The sequence below is a fragment of the Eleginops maclovinus genome, chromosome 10 (assembly GCF_036324505.1).
Source record: "Eleginops maclovinus isolate JMC-PN-2008 ecotype Puerto Natales chromosome 10, JC_Emac_rtc_rv5, whole genome shotgun sequence".
Classification (NCBI taxonomy): Eukaryota; Metazoa; Chordata; class Actinopteri; order Perciformes; family Eleginopidae; genus Eleginops; species Eleginops maclovinus.
The window spans coordinates 16,353,811-16,374,387 of NC_086358.1; the positions used below are offsets into that span (position 1 = coordinate 16,353,811).

The following is a 20,577-nucleotide window of genomic DNA, read 5'->3' on the forward strand; positions in this document are numbered from 1 at the left end:
CTGAAAACAGCACAGTATTCACTTGATTAAAATGTAGTTAAGTGTAGAAGTATTTTGAGTTGTAACGATTCTCCATCTTTATCTTTCAGATAACAATGAGTCAGGCAGCAAGCCAAAATGGAAGAGCCTCCTTTTTGACTACCAGAACATGAGTGACACATACCTCAGCCTAACTGCAGTAAACAAGGACCTGAGAAGAGATAATGAACTCTTGAAGGAGCAGAGCGCCTGGCTGCACGAACAAACCAAATTCCTCAACAGAACTTCAGCTAATTTTATGTCAGATAATCTCGCTTTGATATTGGAAAGCACCCAGTTTAAGGAGCAGATTGTGAATCTAACTTCTACAAATTCAGAACAAGCAGAAGAACACTTGCGGTTGGTGCAGTACACGTCTGATCTGGAGGGGAATAAACTTAACATGTCTCAAGCTATCACACTTCTGACCGTCTCCAATACTCAACATGAGGAGGAGGGACACAGACTCTCTCAGATGAACAGTCTTCTGAGGGAAGAGCTTGCTATATTCAAGGATAATAATCAAGAACTTCTGAAAATAAACAATAACTTTGAAAGGGAAGTTAAGAATCTGAGTGATCAGATTGGAGCTTGGATGAACGACGACTGTGAGAAGGCATCAATAGACAACATGCAGCTCCTGGAGAGATCAACAGAGCTTCAAGAACAAAGCCAGAACTTGAGCACGGTGTTGATGAAAGAGAGGCAGGAAGCTGCACAGCAAGAGGAAACCAGGCAAGACGAGATGGAGCGAATGATGGCGAACATGCATTCCATAAATGATGCTTTCCACTCTCTAGACCTCTACTGCCCTGTGGCAAATCACCATACAAAAGGTACCTACGAGTTTTATTTGTGTATTTGTTGGTTTGCTTTTCTCTCTGTCGGTCAGAATTATGGAAATACTATGTTCCCAACTGATAAAACTCACTTGAACAGCAACTAAAAAAGTATCTTTAGTACACATTTTCAGGCTCAAATGATGTTTCCAGGGCTATTTTTTCGTCAAGCAAATACTGGAAACACATTGAAACACACATTGGCCTTGGTGGATGTCTATGGGACAGAGGAAGACAGTACTGTAAATCAGGCCTTAAACAAACATTATACAATATTTTTCCTCAGAACGAATTTGCAAAAAGTGTCAGGAGAGCTGGAGACTGTTTGAGACCAAGTGCTATTACATCTCCTCCCGCATGCTCACCTGGAGCTCCAGCAGAGAGTGGTGCCAGACACAGGGGGGCGACCTGCTCATCATTAACAGTGAGCCAGAACAGGTAAAGGACAAAAAGAACATGTGACAACAGCAGGACCGTTTGACAGATATTGTATGTATTAACTAGTTTCTTTCTCCCTTTTCAGAATTTTGTTTTTGAAAGCAGCCAGGCTCTTGAGCCGAGCAGCGGCCGGCTGTGGATGGGTCTGACAGACACGGAGGAGGAGGGTGTGTGGAGATGGGTGGATGGCAGCCGGGTTACTTCAGATGAACAGTAAGTCAAATGACACTGTGATAGCACCTCTGGTAGAAATATGTCTTCTGATTGGCACTAAATGGTTTTAATTATTCCGCCTAAAGTAAATAAAAGTGACCTTTAAAAAAAATCAAAGTCTGTCACTGTCCATCTTGAAAAAATATTTCTCTCTATGGACATTTTTGAGACAGTTTTGAGATTCTATATTAATTTATTCACTGCTGATCCAATATCTTGTAAAAACATGACACTATTATTTCCCACTATCAATATAAGTATTTTGTTATATTTCTACATCATTAAGTGAATTGCAACAACAACAAAAGCTTTTAACTCATCCTGAAAAAATACATTAATAAACCAAATAAATCTGTTAATTTTTGGCTTGACAACCACTGGTAGTTAGGCTTCATTTCCTGTTTCCTGCGGCCGTGGAACAAGATAGCTTGACCAGGTTCAAAAGGTTCAAAGGTTCAAAGGTTTTATTTGTCATATGCACAGCAGATACAGCGTAAATGTTGGCAATGAAAATCTTATATCCCATGCTCCTCCAACAACTCAACATACATGGTGCAAATAAGATAAATAAAATAGAAAATATATACAATAACAACAATAAGGATGTAAAGATGTAAAATATATACATATCTAGAATGATTTGAGATGATTTAAATACACTGTACAGTAATTAAAATACTTTACACTGTTGAATGAGGAGGTATAGACAGATGCATACATTACGTATAAACAGATATTTGTGGCAGATGTGTATAATATATATATATATATATACTGTATATATATATATATATATATATATATATATATATTGGTGATGGGTGTGTGTGCCTCTCTCTGCCTCTTCCTGTAGTCCACAATCAGCTCCTTTGTTTTGCTGACGTTGAGATGGAGGTTGTTGTCCTGGCACCAAGATGTCAGGGCTCTGACCTCCTCTCTGTACGCCGTCTCGTCGCCGTCTGTGATCAGGCCGATGACGGTCGTGTTGTCAGCAAACTTGATGATGGTGTTGGAGCTGTGTGTGGCCACGCAGTCGTGCGTGAACAGGGAGTAGAGGAGGGGGCTGAGCACAACAACCCTGAGGGGCTCCGGTGTTGAGGGTCAAGGTGGAGGATGTGATGTTCCCCATCCGCACTGCCTGGGATCTGCCCGTCAGGAAGCTCAGGATCCAGTCACAGATGGCGCTGTTGAGGTCGAGGTCCCTGAGCTGAATGATGAGCTTGGAGGGCACAATGGTGTTGAATGCTGAACTGTAGTCAATGAACAGCATTCTCACATAAGTGTTCCTCCGGTCCAGGTGGGACCAGCAGGACTGTGTTGTTGTTACTGTATAAGGAATGCATGTTTTAGTAATATTTTTGAAATAAGACAGTGTGCGGACTGTGACATGTCTCTTCCTGCAGGTACTGGCTGAGCAGAGAAGGACTGCAGACTGAGCCTGACGACTGGAAGAAGGACGACCCTCTGGGAGAAGACTGTGGACACATGGACATCAGTGAAGACAAACTCCAGTCCTGGATGGATGGTTCCTGTAAGACACCTTATAGATGGATCTGCGAAAAAAATGTTTAAAAATCCAACATCCATCTAATTTCATACTTCAAATGTTTATATGTCTATTATGTGAATGTACATCCTGCTATGCATGCTCTGATTTGTGGTAGAAGATGTTGTCTTTCAAAAATAAAACAATTATCAGTTTCCTGAGTCCATTACTGCAGGAAGTAAAGAGTATTTACAAAGAATCATTTTTACCTTTTTATTTTCAATTTCAGATGTTTGTAAAGTTCATTCTTCAAGTTATAATACAAACCATAAAGCTGCAGCATTCATTTTTTATATTGATCTTTCAAACAAACATAAGTGTTTTTAGGTTTATTTTATTACCTTTTTTCAAATTTCAAATCTGCATACAATGAGTTATATAATAAAGTGCAACATTAAAAACAAACTTTTTTGTTGGAAGTAGGTACAGGCACATTTTCACTATTTGATGTATGCAATACACATTTTTTCCTGAGCTTACATTTCTGTCATTATTTTTTGCAGTTATGCAAAGCTACGCAAGCTATGCAGGTATTTGGTCACAACACAAAGTATAGGGCTAATTACTCTAGATAACACGTTATGGGATCACAAAGGTTTTATTAATTTCATCATAAAGTCATGAAAAACAATGCCATGTGTTCTCATGGCTGAATGAAAAGTAAGTCAATCACTACAGACATAAGGATGAATTCTGTACAACATTTGGGACGATCCATCTATAAAAATGACAGTGACCTGCTGATGGTGCTGGAGGAAAAGTCTGGGTTTTAACACGATTTCTTGGAACAAACCTCTGAGCACCATTATTAACATATATATAACATATCAATAATATGATATCAACCAATGGAATAGTTAACAGATTTCACTCAAAACCAAAAATGTCCCATGGCTAACCATATGAGTTGTATATGTTGTCATTTGAGTAACTATTCCTGTTTGGTTTTTCTTTTCCTGCATAGTCCACAGCAAAGGAATCGTATTGATCCCACTACAATGACTGTCAACATCAACAAGACTGTAATCAAAAAGCATATGACATCGAATGAATAATAGGCATACCAGGGCATCTTATAAGACTCAGTGCGTAAATGTGAAGCTCCTTTATTCCTCATAACAAACTCTATCCAGTAAAGGCCCGTATCCAGAGGATGCATCGGTTTATCCCGATGGAGAGCCGACAGACGCTCCATGTTATCTCTGTAGGAGGGATTGTGAATAACCTCTTGTATCACTTCCAAAAAAATCTCACGAGTCAGTTTGGTGGCATCCAACACCTTGGCGGCTCCTCGCGCCTCCATTCTCAAACAGTTCTCAAACTGGTCAAACAGAAGGGGAATGCCTACGATTGGCACTCCATGGTAGATGGACTCGTAGATCCCGTTGGTGCCACCGTGAGCCACAAAGGCTTTGATCTTTGGGTGACCCAAGAGGTCGTTCTGGGGCAGCCATTTCATCAGTAGGGTGTTGTTCCCCAAATTGCTGGGGGGCTCACCAGCATGCCTCCATATGACCTTTTGAGGAAGTTGGGCAAATGCAGCAGCAATTTCAGAAGTAATCTCTACAGGTAAACCTTTAACCAGCGTACCAAGAGACATCAGGATGAATCCTTGCTCTCCTGAACTTTGAACAAACTCCTCCAGCTCTGATGGTAAAGGTTTAGCAGGCTGACACTGAAAACCACCAATGTAGGCGATGTTTGGCATGGTGGGTCTGGGGAATTCAAACACAAAGTCGACCCTCATGAGCCAGAGGTCTGCTCCTTGTAGAAGGTGATAGAAGTTCACATCTGGACCGAAGTACCTGTCTACCAGTCTATCATAGTGAGGGCACACTATTAACTTGTCAATGCAAAAGTTTAAAAAAAAGTACAGTGTGTTCGTGAGCCTTTCCCCAAAGTTCATCTTATCCGTCATGGCATTTCCTGAAGTTGGAACATAGGATGTTGGCGATGGTGCTACCACAAAATGGCCTTCTCCACTCGTGATCCATTTCACGTTAAAAACAGTTGGCAGCTTCAGTTCATGAGCCACCAGAACTCCAGCAGGCAAACCCGGGTCTATAAGAACCACATCAAATTGAGTCTCACGAATACTCTGCAGTAGAGTCTTGTTCTCAAATATTTCTACCGTCAACTGGCTGGCCTGTTTGTGAATGCTTGAGAGTGCACCAAGCATTTCCCAGTAGAACTCGACAAAGCTGATTATAGATGCCCCCTCTTTTTGAATTGTTAGCATCTTGAACAGGAAGGTTACGAAGAAGTCTTGCTCTTCTATGCTGATGGCTTCTGGTAAGGTGACAGTGATGGAGCTGTAATGTGGAGAGTCTTCTTTGACGTACCAGCTCGAGGCTGTTCGGACTACAGTGATCTCATGGCCTCTGGCGTGGAGGCCCTGGATAAGGAGTTTCATGTTGACCCAGTGGCTACCATCCACTGGGAACACCAGAATCTTTCCTCCATTGACACTGGGGCTGCACAGGAGGGACAGACTCACCACCAGAAGCAGAAGGGAAACACCTGGGATGCTCCCCATTGATAAACCCTAAGGGAAAGAAAAAACATTCACAGTTTTTTTGTGATACTTTAACGAAACGTTCCTTCCATCATCTTCCAGGCAACTGTAGAAACAACAAAAGACATACAAAGAGAAAACTAGATAAATTGCAGATTTTGGGTTAAATTTAAATTTTCAAAAGTCAAAACTATACTTAGGGACTTTTAGACATCTTTCCAAAAGGGTGTTAATATTGGACTTGTGAATAATGTATGTGTTTCGTTTGCTACTTTTTCCCCAGCAACTGCTAAATGATAACATTTCCCATACTTAAAGGGCATATAAGACGTCACACTTGATGTATTAAAACATCTCTATTGAATTCATGTCCCCTCTTTAAATCAATCAGCTGGAAATCACAACAAACATTGACATCCCTCTACTGCACTGAGGTTGAGTCTAGTATATTCTGGAATTTGTGGGTTTTATATTCTAGAAAACATTGGTGTTACAATACATTTTAGAAAATAAGTCAAGCATCTGTTGATTAAGAAGTGCAAATGTATACAAACGTGGATTGATTTTGCTTATTGCCAGTCTGGAATACAAAAATGCTCATTTTTATACCTAAGCCTAGTAATTTTAAATGGTACAACCAAAAGGAAATCACTGTTTGTATACCCACAGACCTTCTACTAAAACAAAAACCCTGAAATGTTCAAAGTCCAGGGGAATGAAAGGCTAACTAATGCCTGCTGTTACTAGGGTTGATAATCTCATCCTCTGCATTCAGCTGGGACTTACTATAAGGCTGAAAACACTATTTATTCATAACATGCAGAATAAGCAGGCCCTGTGTGTCTAGTTTCCTTTCTGCATGTCTATTGTTGAGAAACGTAAAAGGGAAACCATAACACTGTGCACTTTCTCCTGCAGATTAACCACAATCCTGCACAAGTTACTGTCAGCAGTACCAAGTTAGTTAGTCCTTTTCATTACGACTGGGAAGGCATCGTTTAAATGTTTTGTAGATAAAGGAAAAAGTGTTCAAACTTACCTTTAATCCCTGAAATAGTGAAGAAATGTTCTGTAAGTCTGCTCCGGATAAGTGAAGCCCAGCGTCTGCATGGAAAGGAATCCAAACTCCAAACCCGCTTAATGTGTTACATAAGGAGAAGGGGGTGTTGGGGGAGGGGGGAACAACAAATGGACTTCAGGATGTGAGCATTTTGACTGGGAGGAGAGGGAAAGTTTTTCTACTACAGGCCCACCCTCTTTCTCTGTGCTGCATACACACTCAAGGGAAAGTAACACAATACTTTATCAATGCAGTTTTTTGGTGACCTGCTGTGACACAATGAGCTCATCCTGCAAAAAGTCAAGTTAGTTATTGTTTTTATTTGAAATGGACCAAAGTCCTTGAGTGCTTTATATCTTTTCTAATATACATACAATGGTGTGTTTTCCCTTGGGAGCAGCAAATGAGCTGTAAAAACAGCAGTGCGACGTTAGCACCATATAAACTGTTATCATGGTAAAGCATTTATCTACAAAAGTCAATGAAAGAAACACGTACACACCAGGGAGAGGCACAAAATGAGACATAAAGTAACAAGAAACGACCCAAAAAGATTACAAAGAGGTGCAAAACAACCACAAACTGACACACAATGCCAAAACAATAACAAACATTAACATTTGCACTAGGCTGGAAATCTCTCTTTAACTGAAAAGACAGGAATGCTGGCTCCAGATTAAAATTACCACAGGTTAACGGCTTTGCTCTGCTCCACTATGCTATCATATGTTAATAATTTAAATGAACAATATAAAAAATGAAAGAGTTTGAGAGTGCCTGTGTATACAGAACAGTTTGATTCCTCCCATACAGTCAATAATCATCTTTTTCAACCATCTTTATAAAAAAGAAAAGGGTTTGATCCAAATTTGATGTCAAGGAATTGGGGGACTGTATGTTTGTAGAACTTTCCAGCAGAGGAAACTATTGCTTTATATATATATATATATATATATATATATATTTATAAGTGATAGGAAGAGTTATGTTTATATTTATATTGTAATCAAACTAGGTTACTGTAACTGATTGCTGTAATATCTTTCATGTTATATTAATGTTTATTTTGTTATCATACTTGGTTTCCGACCTGTGTGTGTGTATATGCACAACTCGCCACAAGGTGCCTCCCCCTTTTGTTGTTTTCATTCAATTGATGGTCAGGACTGGTACGCCTTGTCGGTGAGTGACTATAAACTAAGCTAGGTTAAATGAGGAATTAATGTTAATATGAACGAGTGTATAATTTCATTGGTTAATTCGGGTTTTGTTTTGTGTTTGCATTGCAGGTTTACAACCTAACTAAATGTCACTAAGTAACTAACGTTACCAACGGGCTAGTGTAGCTGAAACAGTTGGGATAATCAGTGGGTGAATTTATTGTGTATGTGTGCGCAATAAAAATTCGTAAAGTGACTCGAGTTGTATCCGCCGTACTTGTCCTGATAACCCTTCCAGAGGGGAGTTTATTAAACTATAGCAGGTAGTTTTGTGAAAATCTGGACAATGTTGGTTACATTTATGCTCAAATAAAATATCAAGGCTGTCTTATTCCTGTATTTAAAGGAGACTGAAACCTAACAATGCGTTTGTCTGTCTGTCGTTACTTTGTGACTTCCCTCTTCTGCATGGTAATTCTCTGCTGTTTATGCAAATGTCGGCATGACTGAAACTAATGTTGAAACTACTTCTGCTTTCACCAAAAGGTCATGTCTTATTGAAAAGCAGAACATGAAGGCATAAATCATATTTGAACATTTGACTGCTGGATTTCCTAACCAACTAGTCTTTATTAAAATGGCACATCACTACGCTCTGGCTGTGTTCATCCTGGCCTTCGCTGGAGTCTGGGGCATGTGTGCAGCTGACGTTGGAGACTTCGCTCCATGCCTTGAGAAATTCTTTAGATCCTGGCCTCCTAAAGGTTTGTTGGGGACCCCGATCTGCCAACGTTATAAAAACCAGTACCGCTTTGCCACGCTTTACAGTCGGCCACGCCGCACTCCTTGGTTCTCAGCCTATTTGTACTCTACACCAGAAGGAAAAAGACCGCATACATTTTGGAAGTATGAGCCCCAGGTGAGCATGTTCAAATATTCTGTCAATCATGAAATCATAAAAAAGTAATTATGATTCAATAAAATGTGTTTTTAAGATGTTAAAGTTGGGATACTTGTTATATTAATCAGATTCAGAATATCTTCTAATTCTTTTGATTACTTTTTTTTCTATCCCTGGGGGTTTCTTAAGGTTACTTTATTTTAAAATGAAAGGAAATAAAAAATAAAAATATTTATATGATATAGAAAGTTAAAATCAGCAGATTCTATTACTACTGGGTAAAAAGTAAATATTGTCATAATTTTTTTACTGATATATTGTTATACGTCCAAATAAGATTTACAGATTTTTTTTGAAACATTGACTTGCTGGTATATGTTCCAGTTCAGCATACTTCACACACAAAAACAATATTACGTAAGAAATGAGGAAATGAGCCACAGTAAAAGGGAACTGGTAAATGTTTGTACTTACGGTCTATTAACTCCCCATGGTAAAAAAGAGATAGTGCTGAGTAAAGGGAGCTGTAGCAGGACTGACTCGTCGACCCCAATAATATCAAGACGTGTAGCTATAGCTATGGGCAAACACCTTTGCAAGTGGTCAATTAGTAAAGTTCGCCACAGCTTTTTCGGGCCAAGTTTGAAATTGTGGGAGGTGCGACTCTGATATGATAAGATTATTACATTTCTTATATCATGTCATCGTAGAATGTGTTGTGCGTTACCCAGGCGCAGAAGAAAAGCACACCTAGCACACATAACATAGACATTTTTGCTGGTGCAGAGCTTGTGTTTGTTTCAAGTCTGGTTTTGCTTTAGTGTTTTCCACATATGTGATAAAAATCAGCTTCACTCCTTGAGTCAGTCTTCCTATAAATAACAGTTTATCTATAATAGGTCGGTGTGCAATGTTCATCACTTTTCTCTTCTGACCCCCACAATGAACAGTTAGCCTACCCAGGAGCTGATGGCAACATGCTCTCCTTCCCTCTGGGCCATCTGGATCAGAACGTGGTAGAAAGCCAAGGAGTGGGGTTGGACTACATTAACTCCACCTATTCTCGTGGACACTTGAACCCCAGCCTCCATCACAAGAGCCATGAGGACCGCGCAGCTACCTTCACCCTAACTAATGTGGTTCCTCAAATGTCAGGCTCTAATGATGGGCCGTGGGCTGCAGTGGAGAACACCGTCAACCAAACTTTAGATGCATACTGTCTCGGAGACGCTTACGTAGTGACTGGCATCATCCCTTACAAAAGCGATGAGCCCTGGCTCAGGAATCATCGCGTAGCCGTGCCTGAGTATATTTGGTCTGCATACTGCTGCCCAAACTACAACAACAGTCTACCAAAAGAACTGAAGGAGGCTTTCCCCACGTATGCTGCCATTGGACGCAACGACTGCAACAGCACAGAGGAGATTGTGCCAGTAAACCAGCAGGCTAAGAAACAGTTCAGAGGGTATGATGTCAGAAAAATGCCACTGGAAACACTCGAGATGTATCTGAAGGACAGATTCAAAACTGTTGTCAGTGTCTTTTACGAGCAGTGCTCTCAATCCAACTGATTTTGCAGACACAAATACACTGATGGTATAGCTACAAGAATTAGATTTTTTAATTTTTCTTTCCTTTAAAAGGTCCCCTATTATGCTTTTCTGGTTATACCCCGTCCTTTCGTGTGTTATGTAGCTTTTTCTGTAAACGGTCTGCAATGTCACAAAACCTCAAAGTACACCCTGTAGCGAGTAAAACTCTAAAGCAGAAAAGATTTGTCTATGCTGGCCTCCCACGCCTCATTGCAGATTTTTCTTCTTTTTGCCAATCGGCACACCCTCTGCCAACCGACCATGTACTGTTGGAAGGCTGAAATGTCAAGAAAGTACTGTTCCCTGAAATGTGAGGGGAAATGTCATCTGTTTGCCTTACCGAAGGCACAACCACGAAAACGTCAGTGGTTGAAATGTATTTTTAATACTGTTCAATGGTTCGAAGTACTGTAGGCCTACTGTGTGCCCGGCATTTCACGGACGACAGCTTCAAAAACCTTGCACAGGTTGATGCCGATAAGCAAGCGTGCAGTACTGAAGGACGAGGCTGTTCCTACTTTGTTTCAGTTCTAACATTACATCTGAAATGTAACACACACTTTCCACTGAGGCTGACGATACACCATTTTCAGCTGCCTGACGCTGGCGCACTTTGGCTGCCGCTCTGTTACTGTTGTTGTGTATGTTTTGCCGTTGAACTACTTTAATCTGTAGGCTACTGCTATCCTACTAGGCATTTGGATACACCACATTGAACTAACGATCCAAAAGACAATCATATTACAGGATTAGTGTAGATCGCCAATCTTTATACCAAACATTTCAGCCTCACCTGCTAGCTTGACTCTCCGACATCCTGCTACCGGTCTACCATCCGATTGAACTGTCTTGAACTGTGGTCATCACGTTGCACACCAACCTCCGTGTTATGCCATCGCAATAAACAGCACGTCAATCCGTCCAATCTCCGTCTCCTCCCTCAGTCCTCCAAACCAACCACAACGCAGCGTCACCTGAAACTGTCCCTACTCAACACCCGTTCACTCAGCCATAAAAGCCTCATACTGAACGAATTCATCACAGACAATAACCTGGACTTCTTCTGCTTCACTGAAACCTGGACGCACAAACCCCTGGACTCTAATTCACTCAATCAGATTACACCCCCTGGCTTCACATACATAAAAAAACTTCGTCCTGAGGGGGTGGGGAGGCGGTGTTGCAGCAGTTTACAGGAAGGACATTAAAATAACCACAATTCCCATCCCCGCCACTACTTCATTTGAACACCTCGCCTTTAAACTCTCAGGCTCCAGTCCCCTGGTCACTGCGATTATCTACCGCCCTCCTAAACCTAACCCTTCCTTTCTGTCCGACTTCTCTGCTTTCCTGACTCAACTATGTGCTTTTTCACCATCCGTTCTCCTCCTAGGGGACTTCAACATCCACAAACCTGCCACAGAATTCCTGGAATTGCTACACTGCTTCAATTTTACCCAGCACATCAACTTCCACCCACAGCCATGGACACATCCTGGATCTGGTCTGCTCAACTGGTCTTACAATTCACCAACTCTCCAGCCTCAACATCTCTGATCATCTGACCATCACTATTGAAATTGACATACCAGTACCTACACCCAAAGAAAAACATCAAATACACTTCAGAAACATAAAATTTCTCTCCCCCAACGCTCTCTCTGCTGCCATCTCTACAATATTATTGGCCGCCCCCCCCCCCCCACTGATGTCTGATAATCCTTCTGATCTTGTGCACTTTACAACAACAAATTCTCCTCCTGTCTCGACCAGCTGGCTCCCATAAAAACCAAAACGGTCACGCTCCAATATCTTGACTGGCAATGAAAACCTCCACCTGCATCCTGGATCCCATCCCCTCCCATCTCGTGAAGAACTGTCTGTTAACCATTTCCCCACTAATTTCAGAGATCATCAACTCTCCCCTCAGCTCTGGCTCTGTCCCCCCCTCACTTGAACTGGCTGCTGTCACCCCCATCCTCAAAAAACCGGGATTCAACCCAGACATCATGTCCAACTTCCGGCCCATCTCCAATCTCCCCTTTCTGTCTAAAATACTTGAACGTGTAGTCTCCATCCAACCCTTTCAATCTGGTTTCCGATCGCAACACCGAACTGAAACAGCCCTACTCAAAATCACCAATGATCTCCTCCTCGCCTCAGACTCTGGACACCTCAGCATCCTCATCCTCCTGGACCTCACTGCAGCTTTCGACACCATCAACCACACCATTCTCCTCTCCTGGCTCAAAACTTCCATCAACATCACTGGTACTGCACTCTCCTGGCTACAGTCTTACCTCACAAACCGACAGCAATTCATCAACATCAACAACTGAACCTCCCCCCCCGCTCCCGTGCCCCAAGGTGTCCCCCAGGGTTCGGTGGTCGGTCTTCTCCTCTTCATCCTCTACCTCCTTCCCCTCGGTAACATCATACGCTGCCACGGCCTCCACTTCCACTGCTACTCTGATGATGTGCAACTTTACATCTCAACTAAATCCATCACCACTTCAACCATCTCAACTCTCACCAACTGCTTCACTGACATAAAATCCTGGATGCAGAACAACTTCCTCAAACTCAATTGTGATAAATCTGACATGGTCATCATCGGTCCCAAATCCCTCACCAAAAAATATAACAACCTATCCCTCACCATCGACAATACCACGCTGACTGCCTCCCCTCACATCCGAAACCTTGGAGTCATCTTCGACAGCAACCTCTCCTTTGAGAACCACATCAAGCACATCACCAAAACTGCCTTCTTCCACCTCAAAAATATATCCCGTCTCCGCCCATCACTCTCCTTCTCTGCTGCTGAAACCCTGATCCATGCCTTCATCTCATCCAGACTAAACTACTGCAACAGCATCCTTTATGGTACACCATCCAGGGGCAGGCGCTCCGACAAGGCGTTAGGACAGAGAGTGAATAGAGATACTTTACAGAGATGCTGCATGAGAAAACCAAGGTGATTTTGGAACATTGAACAGTGTAAATCTATTGTAGTACACCTCAACAATGGAATTATGATCAGCAAAAACAGCTACAATATGGATCCTTTAATTAAGGCCTAATATAAATACAGTGGCAATATTGTTAGTTAAAAGAAGTAGAGACTCACTTTTAATGACTGTTATATCTTGCAATAGAAACAAAATAATATGTTTAAAATGTTGGGGGGATTTATTGTTATGAACTAAGAAAACTGCTGAAGCATTGTTGCACGATGACCTTTCATTAAGGTGTGATTGATCAAGAAAAGAGGTCCTTCTTTTGAGGAAACTTTCCAATGGTGATGGTTTTATGGAAACAAATAATGTTATACTTTATTTGTAGCATTCATGCTACTTTCAACCTGATAGGTAGTGTTAATAAAGCTGGTTTTAAAGGATTATTTTTTCTTTATTCTGAGAAATACACTTGTTCTTGCTAACAGTAAGATGATTGATAACCTACCACTGTCATTTGTGTCTGTTTAATAAATGGAGCTTGGCGGTAAAACTGGAAACAGCAGGAAAACAGCTAGCCCAGTTCCTTCTTTAAAAACATCTTTACTTGATATTTTTACACTTGGGTTTTCATCCTGATCAAATAAGAAACATACCACACATTAATATTGGAAGTGCATTTCGTTATCACTGAATAGAGCCATGCTAGCATTTTCCCTCTGTTTCTAGTCTTTATGCTAAGCTAAGTTTGCAGCTTGATATTTACTCTAAAGATATGGGAGTGGTATCAATCTTCTCATCTAACTCTTGGCAATAAAGTGAGTTGCTGTTTGTGTAAAAGCTATAACTTGACCTCAGATAATTCTCTTAGCTTAATAAAGATTATAAATAATGCTACTCTCACTCTGATATACATACAGTATACGGTAGCCTATATTGTATATGATGGTATTCTCTTAATCTTAGTACAATGTGCATTGATACTGAGGAAGGTTTGTAGCGGTATCCTTGTAACCACTAGATGGTAACCTTGTGCAAACCTTCTACATGACAGGCAGCTTTTGCAGGCTGTTCACACACTGTATGTTTGTTGAAAAATGTCTTTTATCTTATTTTTTACATAATCATGTCAAGGATATTTTGTTTTGTATTAAAAAAAAAAACTACACATCAACTATTTATGTGAAATGAATCAACTTTGTTCTGGGCATGTTTTTAAAATAATGTAATGTTATCTTGGTGCCATTGTAGATATAGCACATTTAGACAAACAGTAACTTGTTCCACCAGTTGGTCTTGACTGTTCTGAAGCTTTGCCAAGACTTTTTGTAATGATCACTGAGACACATGTTTCTTTTCACACTGGATTTATTGCATGAATATATTTTACAGTAGCACAGGTGTTAGGGCTAATCATATTTAATAAAAGACACCACCCATCAAACTTTGTTTTGGTAAAAATTGATCACTGGCTTAGTGATTCTGCTGATTCATCGATGGAGTGAAGAGCTTGTCCCACACCTCCAACTTCAATATGGCCCTGCCCATGGGGGACATGGTAGCCTTCAGGTCCACTTCCCTGCCCTCAAACGTGAGATCACAGCCATGGGCCTCCGCCCTCACAAAGCCCTTAGGTTCTTTGTCATAATACATCTCTTTGTAAAGCTTCTCATTGCACTCTTTGTCCACAGGGTAGATTGCCAAGGCCAACCAGTTCTTGTACGTGGAATTATCGTAGGGCACAGAGAACATTATGGCTAATTTCTCCTGAGGGGCGTTGGTATTTCTCTTAAACAGGTCGTAGGTCATGACACCCACAGCGCCGGTGGCTTTGGCACTGGTCTTGCTGAAGTTGCATATCTCGGTTTTGAGAGGGCGCACGGTGGGCTGGGGCGGGCTATGGCAGTTCCCACTATCCAGGTAAACCCTTTTTTTGAAAGGCAAAAGAAGAAAGAGAATAAATAGAAATTCATCTATAGTTTGTTTTCATCAGGCTTCACACACACAAGGGAATAAAGTTGCATTATTTCAAGAATACTATAAACTATATCGTCTTTTAGATGTGTACTTACTTGGGGTCTACCAGGCAGATGCTGCTGGTGAGGTTGGTGATCTCAATGGTGACATTTCTTCTGCTTTTGAGGTTAGCAGCAAAAGCCTCTGCTGATTCACTCATGTTGTTGCTCGTAAAGGCTGCAGCAAAGCAGAGTTCTAATTTATTACAATGGAGTGTATACGCCTAGTTGTGAACAGTGTCTATAACAGTGTCTATAACATATGATGCACAGTGCTAAATCCTACATACAAACTATATTTTTCATTAAACCTCCAAATCGACCCAGTAATAAACAGGCTTACCTGTCCGGATCCCAGGTGTGTTGCTCGCTCAGGCAGTGCAGATTCGAAACACAGGATTCTCTCTTTCGATCATTCTTGTTTGGAAATGTGTGACACTGTAACCCCACCCAAAAGTGTTTCCACCCACAACACCTACTCCTTGTTACTGTCATATGTCTTTCTGCCCTGGCCTCTCACCTGAGGTATGTAGACTGAGGCTCGGAGACAGGGTGTAGCCAACCGTTGCAACATAAGGATGGCCTTTTTTTGTTTTCATAATGTGTTTTTTTTTGCCTAGCTACGATCAAGTTTGTTCAGCTTTCAGTGACATTGAGCCTCATGCAAGAAGCGAACAAACCTATTTTTATTCATATCTGTGATTTGTTCCTTAGTATCCATGCAGAAAGCAATGTCCTCTTATTTTGTACCCATCAACCTTTTGTTTTTATTTTGTTAATACCCTTTGATTTCAGGGATTCCCAAATGTTTTCCCATTGTTGGTGTTATTGGTAGAGAGCACTATTACCAAGATAATAAAACAAACATTTACCGTCCTCAAAATGATTGTCCATTGCAAACGTTTGAAATTTGAGGAAATTAAATCAAACTGCATACAAATTATATGTAATCACATTTAGAATATTTAACTTTAATGGGGGAATACTCTTAATCCATTGGTCCAATTTAAAAAACCATTGGAGGATAATATGTTGTGCGTTCAGCTTCTGTATAGGCTACCTTACATACTGCTTTTAGATACTCTTTTCCTGCAACACCATACTGATGCTCTCAACAATCACCAGTTAGCTGAAGTTCTTCTTCTACTTATGTCATGTAGTAATTTAATATCTCCAATTTGCATGTGCCATAGAATATTCACTCTGCAATATACATGCTCAGCCGTTGTATAGGGGGCATTTCCTGTGAGAATACTCACATTTTTTGATTAAGCGGGATTTATCATTCAGCACAGCTGGATTAAGAGATTTGGATGGTTAAGATCATTCAGTGCATCTGGAGTTAACTTCTGTGAGAAAACGTTGCTGCATAAGGCTGAATGTTTACTATCTCATTGTCTCATTATGCACCACACCTGTTATCTCTGCCAAGATGTGGTTTTTCCTGTGTGCAAGAGGACAAGAACATGCTGCACCTTTAAAAGGCATGCTGCACAGTCTGGCCTTGTTGATTCTTATACTTTTATAAATCAAAGTGAGGCCTGATTCATGTTATATCTACTGCAGAGATTCCAAGCTTTTCATTTACCTGATGTGACTGCCTGCAAACGTTTGTGACCATTTTTGGAAAAAAGATGAAAAATGGCAAGGACAAGAAATCCATTGTATTGTTTTTTTTATTCATTTAAAGCGACCATACATTGACAAACAAATGATATGTAGGTTTGAGGAACATCTGTTTCAACTGTGTTCTTACAATTTATTCCACACCAATGCCCTCATTACAAACATTCATCTTCCCATCTTGTCGTACAACTCCAGTTTAATAATGGCCTTGCCCTCGTCGGACATGCAGGCCCTCACATCCACCATTCTCCCCTTGTATGTCACCCCTGAGCCGTCGGCCTCGTGACGCACAAAGTTGGTGAAATCTTTTTCATTGTACATATGTTTGAACAGTTTCTCATTGCATTCTCGCGTGTGCTCAAAGATGCCCACCCCGAGCCAGTTTTTGTAGAAGTTGTAGTCGAACGGCACGGAGAACATGACAGCGATCAACTCGTTGCAGTGGCGGCTGCGCATGTCGAACAGCTCGTAGGTTAGGACACCAACGGCACCCGATGCCGTGTTGTCGTCTTTGATGAAGGAGCACAGTTCGGTCTTCTGGGTACGCACGGTCGGCTGTGGAGGGCTGAAGGCGAAGCCACTTTCCATGTGCAGCCTGCAGGATAGAAGAGATGCAGTAATGAGTTTCCTTACCCAGAACCCCAACCCCAAATCTTACCCTAACCCTAACCTCTACTCAGGTGGTGCTTATACCACAATGTAAAAATACTTCCTCATAAGTGGGCGAATGTGCTCTGCATTAAAAAATCCTGGTTGATTAAAAGTAAAAAGGGTGAAATTTGTTTTAACTTCAAAAACAGTACTGGTCCCAATGTAATTTTGGCCAATGGTTCCCAACCTAGGTGATGGTGTAAAAGTGCAAGTTCCTTTGAATGTCAGTATATGTAAGATGTATTTACTGCATGCATGGATTCAAGAACACCATCTTCATTTCTTTAACACACAAATAATACAAAAAAAACAGTTCACTGTCTAATAGAGATTCTTACTTGGGGTGGATGAGACAGTAGACGGCACTGACATTGGTGATCTCGATGGTGCAGTTGCGGTTGGTTGAGAGGGTGTGGGAGTGGGACTCTGCATTCTCAGACATGATGATGACGGGTGGAGATTGCTAACTGATGGATGTACAAAAGAGAGTTTAGCAAAACTTAAATATATCCTGATTTTGTGTTTGTTAAAATAGATTTTTGTTTACTTAAATACCTCCCATTAAAGTTCTTTATTTTACAGAATCATATTGCTTACATATTAGCTGGGTGTTTTATTCGAGTGACACATGCTGCTTAAAGGCATGCAGACAATTATTGTTAACACCAGGGATGGGATGTAACGAATGACATGTAATTGAGATTACATAATCAGATCAGAACTGGAATACACTTCAAAAATTGTGATTTAGTTAAAGTTGTATTGTCAATGATTACTGCAATTTTTTAAAAATGTTTTTAAATTTAAAACAATGTAACTTTATTATGTTTTTACCAATAACCAATTCTATGGGTCAAATATTTGTAGTTCTCATTTCAGCACCTCAACACATTTTATTGTAAGTCAATGGATAACTCTACTGGTTTCATATGAAAACTATAATGTCATTTGTATTCAGTAACTGACTTCATCTTAAATTAATAATACATGCTAATGCTACAACACTTCTAAACACACACTGTGGCACAGGAACAAATTACAGTGCATAGAGGATATCAAACGTTACACCAACTCCGCACACTACTTCAATTGACAAAAAAACCAACAAAGAACTAAAGCCATATCTACTGAGAAGCATTTAAAAATATTATCTATCAACATTACCACTTGGCTTTTCTTTATTCAAAATTATTGCAGTTTTGGGAAATACTTCATATTTACCTCGAAGTAAATGTACTTACTTTACTCTATGTCACACACGGGATGGCAGAGAGTCCTCTGAAAACAGGTGAGACTTTGGTTCAGAGACGAAGACAAAGTCACACCCTCTCAGGGGGAGTCACAACTCACACACACTGACAGCTCACTCTGGGTGTGTCTTTGCTTTCATGCAATGTTGGGTATGTGTGACAGTTTAAGGGACGACACTACCAGTTATGGGTGCTGACAATTCTAACCAATTGTTACCCCTATTAATCTTTCAGTTGATAACTTACACAGGAACATGTGCACAACAAGTTTCCTGTAAATGGTTACATTTGCAAAAGAGGCATTATTTATTTTTGTATGTGTTGCTTTACGTTGACAGAACATATTACCAAGTAAAAAAACTTAAATGTGTATTTTGGGTGTTTTTATTTGCACTTATCTAAAAGAACACATGTTATGGAAGCAAAATAGCCCCAAATGAAAAATTGACATCGCATGAAGTAATTGTTTTACCTGTTCAGTGTATGTATATGAAATAGACTGTAGTATAGAAAATATTAGGTTATGTGTTTAATGTAATATTTAGGACTCTTACCACTTCTTTGGCACAAGATGAAAAAGTAATCCTCACCCAGGCATACAAAGGGTGGAGCCCTGTGACTGGTTGTTGTTGGGTGAATAACCTGAATTTCTGGGTAAATGTTTTAAAATGAAGCGCCGCACCCTTCAGAGAGTCAAGGAAGTGACTAGTCTTGGATGAAGCCTTCTGAAACTCCTAAACTGGTTCCTGCGAGTGATTTCTTACATGCTGTCTTTGTTCACTACTGCTTTGTGCCAAAATGTGATGAATGATATATCTGAAGCAACACACTTCTTTTTGTTTTTATGAACCTAATATTTGTGAAACCTGTTCCAGCATGCACTGAATGAAAGTGATGGATGGCATATGAGGAAGTCGATGCAGTCTTAACTAAGGGGTCAAGGGGTCATATGTCATATATATATATATATATACATTTCATATGTCCGAGGGACCTTTCCATCTTTAAATCTGTTAGAAATAAAGATGGAAAGGTCCCTCGGAAAATGACCATCAGGAATCACAAAATGAGAACAAAGATGATCTGATAAACTCATTAAATATGTGTCATTTCAAAGTTTAAAGCTTTTTTCATCAATCATTTTCTCCCTGAAAAAGGTGTGTCTTTGAGCTGTGATAAATTAATAAACAAGACACAATTAATTTCCAAACACCTCCTAGGGTTTCAATGTATAAACTTTGGCGTATGTGTAAAACAGTTTTATTTAAAACATTTGAAACATAATCAACAGGGAATAATAAGTAACAGTGTTGACATAATGTCAAATATCTTTCTAGTATGTTGCACAGATATCTCCTGAAATGAGCCTGCTAACATTGTAATGCTCCGTTGCAACAGCAAAGTTGAACATGTCGGCTTACCTCTACTGGTCCGGCCTGCAGAACAACATGTCATCACCGCTCTGCACCCATAATCCATACCATTTTTCTGCTGTTTTGTTTTTATCATGTCTGCAAATCAAAAAACACTATATATGGGTCTTTATTCTAAAATATATTTAAACATGAAACACTTGTTCAAAAATGAAATGCAAGAGCGCATTGTTGGTGCTTTAGGGCTTCATGCAGATGAGTCCCCGCTGTATCAGGGGGTGGACCCCCCACCACCATCATCCGCATCCGCAGAAAGGACAAGCCTTGCTTCCCAAAACCACCAAATTCCCATGGGCATTTCAGGGCGGCCAACAGTGCCTGTGCCCCTGTAACACTGGGTTTTGTGTTTCTGTTTGATTTGTT

At 40.4% G+C, this 20,577-nt stretch overlaps 4 protein-coding genes across 4 annotated transcripts; 1 reads left to right on the plus strand and 3 right to left on the minus strand.

Moving 5' to 3' along the window:
• Positions 1–3,372: 3,372 nt before the first annotated feature.
• Positions 3,373–6,718, minus strand: LOC134870585 (UDP-glucuronosyltransferase 2C1-like). Its single transcript, XM_063892817.1, has 2 exons — positions 6,609–6,718; positions 3,373–5,599 (listed from the first exon to the last, which is right to left on the minus strand). Exon 2 carries the CDS (start codon positions 5,588–5,590, stop codon positions 3,986–3,988), a length of 1,605 nt encoding a protein of 534 aa, XP_063748887.1. The 5' UTR covers positions 5,591–5,599; positions 6,609–6,718; the 3' UTR covers positions 3,373–3,985.
• Positions 6,719–8,317: 1,599 nt separating this feature from the next.
• LOC134870586 (endonuclease domain-containing 1 protein-like) lies at positions 8,318–14,413 on the plus strand. The gene is made up of 2 exons (XM_063892819.1): positions 8,318–8,708; positions 9,641–14,413. Exons 1-2 carry the CDS (start codon positions 8,427–8,429, stop codon positions 10,259–10,261), a joined length of 903 nt encoding a protein of 300 aa, XP_063748889.1. The 5' UTR covers positions 8,318–8,426; the 3' UTR covers positions 10,262–14,413.
• Positions 14,414–14,589: 176 nt separating this feature from the next.
• On the minus strand, positions 14,590–15,774 carry LOC134870587 (DELTA-actitoxin-Afr1e-like). Its single transcript, XM_063892820.1, has 3 exons — positions 15,598–15,774; positions 15,312–15,432; positions 14,590–15,166 (listed from the first exon to the last, which is right to left on the minus strand). The coding sequence occupies exons 2-3, from the start codon at positions 15,413–15,415 to the stop codon at positions 14,713–14,715; spliced, it is 558 nt and encodes a 185-aa protein (XP_063748890.1). The 5' UTR covers positions 15,416–15,432; positions 15,598–15,774; the 3' UTR covers positions 14,590–14,712.
• Positions 15,775–16,912: 1,138 nt separating this feature from the next.
• Positions 16,913–18,936, minus strand: LOC134870410 (DELTA-sagatoxin-Srs1a-like). The gene is made up of 3 exons (XM_063892563.1): positions 18,773–18,936; positions 17,870–17,998; positions 16,913–17,475 (listed from the first exon to the last, which is right to left on the minus strand). The coding sequence occupies exons 2-3, from the start codon at positions 17,971–17,973 to the stop codon at positions 17,046–17,048; spliced, it is 534 nt and encodes a 177-aa protein (XP_063748633.1). The 5' UTR covers positions 17,974–17,998; positions 18,773–18,936; the 3' UTR covers positions 16,913–17,045.
• Between the last annotated feature and the right edge of the window lie 1,641 nt (positions 18,937–20,577).